This window comes from Papaver somniferum, unplaced genomic scaffold (genome assembly GCF_003573695.1).
Source record: "Papaver somniferum cultivar HN1 unplaced genomic scaffold, ASM357369v1 unplaced-scaffold_29, whole genome shotgun sequence".
Taxonomy (NCBI): domain Eukaryota; kingdom Viridiplantae; phylum Streptophyta; class Magnoliopsida; order Ranunculales; family Papaveraceae; genus Papaver; species Papaver somniferum.
This window is the reverse complement of record NW_020639929.1, coordinates 694,936-706,123: the sequence shown is the minus strand read 5'-3', so window position 1 is coordinate 706,123 and position 11,188 is coordinate 694,936. Positions and strand designations below refer to the sequence as shown.

At 36.9% G+C, this 11,188-nt stretch overlaps 1 protein-coding gene across 1 annotated transcript; it reads left to right on the top strand.

Annotated features, from left to right (window-relative positions):
• Window positions 1-4,742: 4,742 nt before the first annotated feature.
• Window positions 4,743-5,885, top strand: LOC113341355 (F-box/kelch-repeat protein At3g23880-like). The gene has a single exon (XM_026586263.1). The coding sequence runs from the start codon at window positions 4,743-4,745 to the stop codon at window positions 5,883-5,885; it is 1,143 nt and encodes a 380-aa protein (XP_026442048.1).
• Window positions 5,886-11,188: the final 5,303 nt, after the last annotated feature.

Genomic DNA, 11,188 nt, shown 5'->3' with positions numbered 1-11,188 from the left:
GGATTGATGCATTTCAGTCAAAAGACCTGAAGTAGCAAATCCTTGGGTAAAAATAGTACTTGGTGCAGTTATTGCGCTTAAATCATTTTTATGATTCCATATTTTAGGAACCATATGAATAATGGAAAAGCCCCATGAAAGGAATATTAATGATTCATATAAATCACTTAAGGGAAAATGTTCCGAATAAATCCAACGAGTAACTAATAATCCTGTTATACAAAAAAAGGTAGCTATCATGCCCTTTTCTGACGAATCATGTAGTCCTATGGTTTCGTGGACTAATAGGGTCATCAAATAAATCGTAATTACAATTGAAACAATTGAAAAAGAGATGTGAGTTAATATATGTTCTAAAGTCGAAAATATCATAAAAAATCCTAAAATAAAAAGGGAGTCCTTTAACACTGGAATGGAAATGTGTAATTCATTTCATTTTCATTATAGGATTTATTGTATCTCTTTTAGAATATGCCGCCACTCGGACTCGAACCGAGATGCTCTAGAACTGCTTCCTAAGAGCAGCGTGTCTACCGATTTCACCATAGCGGCTTGCTCGAAAGCATAATAGTCCATCCGCACTCAAACGTCGAGATTGTAAGGAGTCAATTCAATGTAATATTTTTTAGGAAAAATGCAAATCAAATTAAAGGCCCCCTCTCATTTCTATTTGAACGTTCAATAATCTCTTATAGGATGATTTTCGTCTTAACGATTGTCTTTTCGAGAGGTTTCCGTTCTCCCAAAACGGATTAGTCGGAACTAGAGAGTTCTGCTCTCAATTCAGGTACAGAAATAAAAAACCCCTTTCTTTATTGATTCTTTTTTGATGATTTCATGGGTCCGAACAAAACGAAAAAATCTATTTTATCCATAGTCATTAAAAAAAACCTCAAAATAAAAGTGAAACTTTCTATCAAGTACTATGTATTTTCGTCTGACCAAAAAAACATAGTACCATTTTATTTAGGAAATGAAAGGCTTCCTATCCTAAATATGACAATCGAAAGTGCCACCTCATATTGATCAGTTAAAAATATAAGTTAATGGGAATCGTTCATCTTATCAATTTAATTAGCAAATTCATCGAGGCATATCGATTTAGATTATTCCAATACTTGTTTATTTGTTTGTTGCACAAAAAAACTTTTTGACTTCCCGGTAGAAAGAGATTTTGCTAAGGAAAAAGCTTTTAGCGCAGCCAAATATCCTTTTCTTTTCCAAATGTTTTTACGAATACGCTTTTTTGATATAGAAGTACGTTTCTTTGGAACGGACATTTTAAAATAAATAGGTTACTCATTGTTATAGTTGGATGTGAAAGACATGTATTGTTCAAAACGGGTCATTTTTTTCTTTAGCTATATATTTATCCCTAGATCATACTTTCTTGATAATATACAATATGGATGTGTGAGTCCCATATAGGATTTTCGGAGAAAAGTTGGATATCTTAATTTCTTCTTTATTTTCGGAATACTTTAATTCACATTTTTATTACATACAATATCCAAATAAAGAATAATTTTTATATACTAATCTTCGTTCGAATCTATATCTATGTCACCGTCATAAAAAAGGGGGTTACGGCTCATCGTATTCTATTTTATTTAAGAAAATAAAGAGAAAAATTGGAAAATGCTTACCTTAATTTAAGAGAAGAATATTGTAACTGTAACCTTTTTTCTAGAAATTCATCGATTCAATAGAGTACAATACCCTTAATTAAATGAAATTTTCAAAATAGAAAAAAAGGAATGAGACTGATTGGAATCTGTTAATATAATAAACACTTGAGAAAAAGCCATTTAACTAAGTACGTTTTTTATCAAAGTGTCGAATATCGTAGAGTTTTCTAAAAGTATCCGTTGTTTTGGGGGAATAGAATCTAGAATCCACCCGAGAAGAATTAGTAAAGTCTTACAAATATACTAAATCAAATCACAAGGTCTTTTTTGGGGGTCAAGTTTTTGATAGATCCTATGTTCAATAAAGTTATTGATGGATCTTACATACCAGAATAAAGTAATTTTTACTATAATTAAATTACTTAATTGTTTTTCCTTGATCAATGAATATGGATTATAATAATAATAAAGAAATTGAAATTGCATATTCTGATTCTGTATCTTCATAAATATCCTAGTTAATCACTAAGCGGTACCTTTTTAAAAATGATTTGATTTTTTTGACCTATTGTAACTTCTGAGTTTTTCTTTTCTGGAGGGAAAGAATTAGAAAGGTTTAAGAATTCAAAATTCTATTTTTGTTCTGTCTTTTGTTTATTTTATTGCTCCTTCCGAAAGATATAAGAGCCGGTGAATTGAAAAAAAAAGTTTTATTTTCTTATGGAACATACATATCAATATGCATGGATCATACCTTTCGTTCCAGTTCCTATAGCAATAGGGGTGGGGCTTCTCCTTGTTCCAACGACAACAAAAAACCTCCGCCGTTTCTGGGCTTTTCGCAGAGTATTAGTGGGCTCACCAGGTGTGTCTGATGACGCTTGTCCGGTCGCGTCAGGGAGTGACCAAGCTTGATAAATCAGTCGTTCAAAACGTACGGTTGTGATCGTTTTGAGACTCACATGGGCAGCCTATGTCTAATTCCTTAAAGAATTAAGGGTGTCGACCAACCAACTTCCACTTTTAATTGAAAGTTCATGTGGCGCTTTTAAAGCAATCTGATTGGCCGATGGGAAAGGGTGTCGGCAAGCAGCAACATGGAGCGTGGCCAGCCGGCCATAGATGGTGCCTGCTGAAACCAATCGGTCGGCCAAGTGGCGCGGCCACGCCTCCTTTTGCTACTGCTCTTACTTGCCGCAGTTCCTCTTTATTTCTTGTTTTCTGATTTCTGGTAGGATCTTGCTCCTACCTGATGGATCAATTTCCTAGTTTGCATACGTTTTGTTTCGGCCAATATGGTTCGAACTATCGCGCAGGGGGCAAAAAACTTAATTTTTGTAAATTGATAAAATTAGGTTAAAGAACATAATTTTGCGGGTCGCCACAAAATCAATCAATTTTTGGTAAATTTTGCATACTAATACAAAAAATCACTAATTTAATATCAAAGGGAAGCATAACTTTGCGTGCCTCTGATTGAGTACTTCCACACGCATCTCCTGACACTTCGGGAGATTCATGCTACTCGGTTGGGAGCGAGCATTAGTCGTCATGTCATGTCAGTATTAAGAGTTCAACTGGGGAACATGGCATAGAATAAATACTCAGAAATTTACAAAATATTTGGGATTGTTTCTACAGGCACCATTCTGGATAAATTTCATATAAATATGCTGAACTGCTCAATACACATGTAAGTAAAGAGGCCTGGACACTCATCACTTTTAAATGGCTCTGTTTCTTTGCAGAATGAAAGCACATTAAAACACATGGTTTCACAATTTTAGCCCTGAACTAAAAATCACCATCAACAACGTGTCTGCGTCCTAATTTTTCGAGAATTTTGTAGTGTCTGCATCGTGTCGTGTCCGCGTCTACGCATCCGCGTCTACGCATCCACATCTGTGCAACCCAGATTGCAAGTCAATGAAAAAATGAACAATGTTTCTCTGTAGGTGCAGAAAAATAGGAAAAAGTAAAAGCGAATTATTCAATTTAATTATGTTTCAAAAAAAAAATGCTCCAATTCACACGTGGTGTGGACCATGTTTACCTAGTTAGTCATAACCAATTGTGAAGGGAGGAATGTGCACCCCTGGTTAAGTAGAGGTGCACATAGATGGACTCCTCTGATTGACTCAAAAATTACATTTTAACATACCGTCTCACAATTGCCTAAAAACCTGTTTACATGGGTTGCATGGACGCTGCATTTTTTGAGCCGTGTCCGCATCCGACTCGAGTCGGACACGGGATACGCGTGGGAGATTTACACGACACGTGTCCGACGCACCAATGTGCGCGTCCTGCACGCGTCTGATTTGGACGCACTGATGACTCGGATTTGAACTAAATGAAGAAAGACAAACATTTAGATCAATCAGTTAGGTCTTTATTAGGGTTTTGTAATTGGAAATGACATCACGTATACCCTTGGTTCGGCATTTGTTGTTCTAAGAATGCATTTTGATTGTGTCATGTGTTTAATAGTGGTTGACTGCTTGACCTTCGACATGTATAAACAGGCGATCTCTTCTTTTCTTTTGAAATTTATACACATGTAGCATCATTTTCTAATTTTTAAGATTGAAACACAATTGACTTTGTTGTATAAATACATAATTGTATATATAAATAAAATATATATATATACGTGTCCGCGTCCTAATTTTTTGAAAATTTTGTAGTGTCCGCATTCGCACCCTGTCGTGTCCGCGTCCAGTGCAACCTAGCCGTTTACTGTTCTTTAATTACTCAAAATTTATCCCGGTATCTAAATATCGTCTAAGAAATTACCGAGTGGGTAGTTCAGCAGTCATTTTCCCCACATCTTTTTTAACGTCCGTGAAGATAAAAGATAAAAAATCATTCTCGCATCTCTCCCCAAAAACATAACAAATCACACAAATCTCTATTTCCACTTCCCAGACAGAACCCCAATTTTCCCATTCCTTTCTCAAAACCCTAACAAATTTCTTGAATCAAATTGCTGTTTCTGTGTACAAATATTTCTTTCTACAGATCAAACAAAACCCCCATTTTGTTTCCATCACCATTTCTTGGACCCCTAACAAGTTGTTGTTTCTCAGTACGAAGATTAATAAAGATTCCGTCATGGATCCTTTCAAGAAACTACCACTCGAGACTGCATTTGAGATTTTAACTCGTTTACCAGGTGACACGGTGCTTGATTGCAAATCTGTCTGCAGAGATTGGAGAAAGATTGTTCGTATTGTTTCTAGGTATCCATTATTCATTCAGAAGCACTTGTATCGTCTCAATCAACCATCTGCTGCCGAGGATTCTTGTAAGTTGGGATTTCTTGCTTTAACTGAGAGAGCATATTACTATTTTGAATATAATGATGATCAGAATCATGAGTTAACCGAACCAGTTAAGAAAATTAGAGAGATTAATTCAGCATGCATTGGTGATGGTTCTTACTCCTGTAATGGCTTAATCTGTCTTGCTCGAGATGACATTGAATCACCTGTTTGTATCTTTAACCCTTTTACCAGAGAATATGTTATGCTTCCAGAACTTAGGAACCATATAGAGTCAATAGATAAGCATACAAATGAGTGGGATGATTGGTCCTTCGGATTTGGTTACATTTCTGCAACAAATGAGTACAAAGTTGTAGGGATATATGGGTCGGATTCCGGCTATCTAGAAGTATACATATACACTCTTGGCACCAACGGATGGAGAGATCTTGGAAGAAACTTCAGTGATGAATTTAGACCCAAATATGGATATGGAGATGTACATGGTAGCTTTGCTAATGGAGCTCTTTACTGGATTGGCAATGAGGTGCAAAAGATTGTGATCTTCGATTTGGTTGAGGAAAAGTTCTGCGAACATCTTGCACCACCTCCTTTGCCACCAAACAGGAATTTGATTAATCAGACAATAGGGGTTTTGGATGGCGTATTGTATATTGCACTTTATGTTGAAGATGGATGTTATGACATATGGCTATTAAAGAAGAAGAATGATAATCACGACAAGAAAGGAGACAAACATCAGTCATTTGAATGGAGTAAAGAGTTAAGGGTAGCCGATAATGAATTATTGGCCGTTACGAAGAGCGGTGGTGTTTTAACTTACTCGAATACCGCAGAAAGGGTTTGGGATTTCAAGCAAGAAGTGGTTCTTCGAGTATTCCCCCACAAGAACACCTTCATATCGCTGAAAGACTTGGGGGAAGAACAGACGAAAAAATTGAAGTCAAATAAAGGAGGCAGAAAGCCGTGATACTCCTTTGAAGTAGCTACAGGAGGAGGTCCGACCCCGAATACATACTTTTAAAACTGGTAATCTTCATTGAGTTTTGGCAGTTATATTCATATGATTCTGTGGACTTATGAGTTTCATTGACAAGCAACCTCTGTGTGAACCTCGATGTTATTGACATTGTGTTAGTGAGTAATACATATATAGATTCCGTCTTTATATCCTTGATCCAAATTTATGGGAGTGTTTTCTGTTTTGTCTTCAACTATATTGCTTTGTGAATTGTACCTTTTGTTATTGATTCTACCTTATCTCATGGGTATGTGTACACTGTAGTGGCTTATTTCATTTATACATGGGGGTCGATTAAGCATATGCAGGAAAATTATAAATTTGAATAGGAAACTGCACTGAAGCTTGTTCTCATCTGTCAATAAATGTCACTAGAACAGTTAGTCAACTAGTTACACTTCTTTGCGATAAGTGATAACTAACACGATTTACGTTTCCATTGTGTCATTAGCAGCAACCAGCCTAATTGCTTACTGTCAACAAGTTATTTTTCCATCCCCATGTGCCCAAATTTCCTTTCAGTTTACTACCAGGATTCAGAACAATGGTTCTGTTGGCAACGAGAACGTTGGCATTATACTTTAAAACTGGTAATCTTCGTCGAGTTTTGGCTGTTATATTCATATCATTCTGTAGACTTATGAGTTTCATTAACAAGTAACCTTTGTGTAAACCTCAACTATATGGAAAAAAAAAAAATCTCAACTATATGGGAGTGATGTACACTGTAGTGGGATAATTATAGATTTCACATGGGAGTCAAACAAGCATTGCAAGAAAAATTATAAATTTGAATAGGAAACTGCCGTGAAGTTTGTCTTCACCCGTCATTAAATTTCACAGGAAACAGTTAGTCAGTCAGGCATAGTTCTCTGTGATAACTAACATGGTTTACATTTCCATTCTGTCGTTAACCACAACCTAATTGTTTACCTTCTACAAGCTACTTTTCCACCTCTGTGGGAAGGATCGATGATTCTGATGGCAGCTAGGATTTTGGCATTTTCATTCATATAGATGAGTTTGCATATATAGCATCTGGTACTTTCGGTCACTGTACTGATGCTGTCTATATGCCACGTCCATCATTGCATCGTCATACTGCATTTCCTTCTTTTTCCTGTGCGTCACAGAACCATCATCAGTTTCAGCCCCAATTCAAAATTGGGTCATCGTCATACTTGTAGTAATGATAAAATGTTATGTCAGTTTACCAATCTAGGGCATATAATTAGAGCACATTCAGAGATTCTAAGTTTACTAGATGATACCGGTTTTGATTGTGAATTAGGTGTTATTGGTCCTTCTGGTAGTGATGGTTGTCCCTCTGAGACTGAAAATGATCTTTTCTCAATGTATGTCGATATAGATAGATATACTTCAGCAGCATCAGATGAAAATACTGGTACTAGTAGAAATGTGAAAGAGAAGTCGATGAGTTCGTTGAATTTTGAGAGTTTAGTAATCTGTGGTGGATGTTTATAGTTTTATTAAATCTGATTTGTTAATGGGTAGTGGTGGTCCTCGTTCAAATGAAGCTAATTAAGAAAGCGTTTCCTGCTGGCTAAAAGTTTTCTGAAATTTCTGAGTTAGTTTTCTAAGTAAAATCTTAAAATGAATACTCTGCATATTGATAATTTAGTATAGGGTTTACTGCTAAGTAAACAATGCATGTTAATCTTACCATGATAACATAGAGTTGCTTATATATTCATCCCCTCATACCTCTTGCCTTTTTGTTCGAATCAGCATCATTCCTTATAGTAATACAAATTAGTGGAATTTAAGTGTTTGGCCCTCCTCCACTTGGTTCTTGCTCTCTCGGCCTTGGGCTTAAAGAGAGCTTAAATTTTTTTAGTCCACTAGAGAAAGAGGGCCAAGAGAGAAAATTTGAGGGCAATGAGAATAAAACAGTGTGATGTTAGTTCCTTAACAAAAAATTGAAAATGCTAGCTGAACAGCTGACTGTCAGCTGAATAACAGCAGTGCTCATCAGTGGTTCAGCGGTTCAAGGTTCCTCATGAGCATCCTCATCAGTGGTGCAAGGGTCAGGGCTCCTCCTCAACTCAAGTGCAACATGGCAACTCAGAACAGGAAAATGGTGATTCCTCCAATCATCCTGTGCCATGAAATATCCCCATAAGTCGCAGTTTGAATTTTTTTTCTGAAGAACTTAATGTGAAAATGATGCTGTCAGAGCCTATGAGCTCTTTTTGTTTTGGATTGATCATCTGCGTCTGCTGTTAGTTCTCTTTTTTTTCTGGTTTAGTCTTCCTTATCCTGTATTCTAGGCTTTCTGTTTTAGTGTAATGTTTCGGTGCAGCTGTTCTTTACATGTTGTTGCTTTGTTTAGGTCATTGTAATATATTCTGGCTTTAATATACCTCCTGTTCATCATTTACCTTTCTTACCGTTACTGGTCTGCATTTCTTGGGTTATCTGTTTCTTGTTTCTGTATCTGAGTTCTCTAAACCTGCTATTCCTGTGCTCATTTTAGCTATTTCTACTTGTGCGCCGTGCATAGTATTTCTGAATTGGCTGCCTTCCATCCTGTTACTCTCCTTAAATTTCAGTATATCTCTGTCAGGTTTATCTTCTTCTTATACTGGTGTGTTGTGCCCATCATTAGGTACTTGGATATCGGGTTTTTGTTGAACTCTCCTCTCTGGTTTCCTGTCTTGTTAAAAATCATCACCTTTCATTTTGTTTTTCTTGTTTTGTTGATCACACGATTCACACCTGGTCTGTGTGACTACTGGGTATTATTTCTTGCAAGTATTGCAAGCCCACTAATTATATCTGTAATGGGCTTTGCCTTTTCTTTCAGAATTTTGTTATCTGAATTTGATACTCCGTCAGAAATTTGTTATGTACCCATAATTTTGACATCCAATAAATATAACCTTATACAACAATAATATACTCGTATAATTTAAAAACCTTATCCATTTAAAAGTTAATTACCTTAATACCCTCACTTATATAATGTTTCTCATTATTCAAAATATAACAAATTTCTTTCTCTACCACTTCACGGCTGCCACCACCACCATTAGCACCACCAGCATTCAACTACCATTCCACCACCACCACCATTCAACTACCATTCCACTTAAATCTATCTATGCCTTTCTCACAACCCTGACGTGATTTTTCTTTCCGATATAAAGGCTCCTCTTACTCTCATACGGAACTTTTATTTTAAGTCATATTTTTTATCTTCTCGAAACTCCGGCTCCTATTTTTCAACCTTCCTCATTGGAAATTTGAAGTTTTCGGGAATATTTATAAAAATATTAAATTTTTGACTCTTGAATTAAAATTCTACATAAATCAAGAAATTTTCCTTCCCATTTGATAAACTCAAAAATTTACAAGGAGAATTTGGTAAATGGTACGAAATCAGGAACGACTACTACTATCAATTATCCCTGCGATAAATTCTTCAAGAAATTTGATCAAAATATAGAATATTTTCATGGTTCAGCCTCTACTAGGAAAACAATAAACGATATTCACTCTTCGCGAACCTCCGGTCCTAGAGTTTTTGGATAGAGACCAAATAGCATTTCTCAATTCTTGGAGTATCGTATTTATTTTTCAAATTTAATAGAGCCATGCGAGTCTGAAAATTTATCTCTTATTAAGATTCCTTCCAACAAGAGGAAATTTCAAATACTCCATCAAACTTGGGGGAGCCCCCAATCCGATCGGCTTCTTGCCAGGTTTTTCTCAAAGCTAACTGGAATATTCTAGGTCCTAATATTATCTTGACCTCATGATTTTTTCAAACGAATCTCTTTACATACTGATTAAGATCACTTAATGTCCTTTATCCCAAAGTATTTACTCCTCAAACGCCCTTGGATTCCTGATAAGCACGTATGTGCGATATTTTATATCCATATTTTTATCATCTAGGACTCGATATTATGACTAATAATACCATTTTGAGCTCGATATTATGACTAATAATACCATTTTGAGCTCTTTACAGGAAATACAAGAAAGTTCAATCACCGGAACAATAACTGGCTAAAAGAGGCAAAATGACGTTTGCAACAAAAATGAGCAAAGTCACTCGGAGCTAAAGAACCGTGGACGTGGCTGGCATGGTATCTCTATATATCAGCACCACTGCACCACCCGAAGCATGTAATTGAAGAACTGTTTTTGCTTGTTCAAACAAGACCGACCCACTAATGAATGGAAAGTCTGTTGTTCTTATCCTATTGAAAAGAGAAGTCTGAGTAGAGGGAAGGCAGATGAAATTCTGTCGGCGAACGCAGGTGAAAGAGAAGTCGTTGGTGTTTGTGCTACTTGGCATCAACTGAAATGGAGGTTCTTGACTGAGAAATGCACACAACAATATAACAGTTGAACTGGTAGGTTTTGTGTGGTGTTGTGCAACAACAACGTAGAGAAGTAGTTGGCCAATCTGGCAGTAATGGGTTTAGTTGGCAGAAGTGAAACAAAGCATGAGCGGAGATGGAAGGAAGCTTCCAGCCGAGTAATGTTGGGTTATGGCGGAACAGTTGCAGCTAATGGTGATCTTGTGCCGGGAATAAGATGGTGTTGTTCCGAGTTTGTGCTTATTTCGGCGAAGCAGTTACTGTCGAATGGAGATGTGAATGAAGACTAATTCTAAGTGGTACTGTGGTTCATACTGCCAAGAGTCTGAACCTGATTTGTGGAGTCCAGAGCTTGGTTCGAGTGAAGTGAATACATATGCAAAAAATTACTCAAGATATAGCTGCTGTTGGTGGCTGTGTTCAAACGATGAAGCTGAGGGATTTGGTTATGCAACAACGACAGATGGAACTGGAGTTCGATGGGGTTTCATGGGCATATAGTATTTGGCAGTAGCAATGGTTAAGATAGGGACTCGATATGGCAGCTGCTGGTAATGGGAACGGTGGTATCGATTGGTTGAGAGGAAGTAAATGGAGCTCAGCTCTGAGATGGAAGGAGACAAGGAGCTGGTGATGCTTCTGTTAGTCTGAGAGGAAGACAGGTAAAATGATCGTTGTCGGTACTGGATCGAGTACCAAGGACTCGATATTGAGTTCCGGGTAAATCATTGTTTGTGATAGCCATGAATTCTATGGGGATGCAGGAAGGTTTGAAGAATTTTTTGAGTTCAAGGTCTACATAGAACTGCTGGTACAAGTAACATTGTCTTGGGGTCGAGATTTAAGCCAATCCGCGGCTGAGAATACCTTCATTGAAGCTAGAATAGATGGTGCAGATCA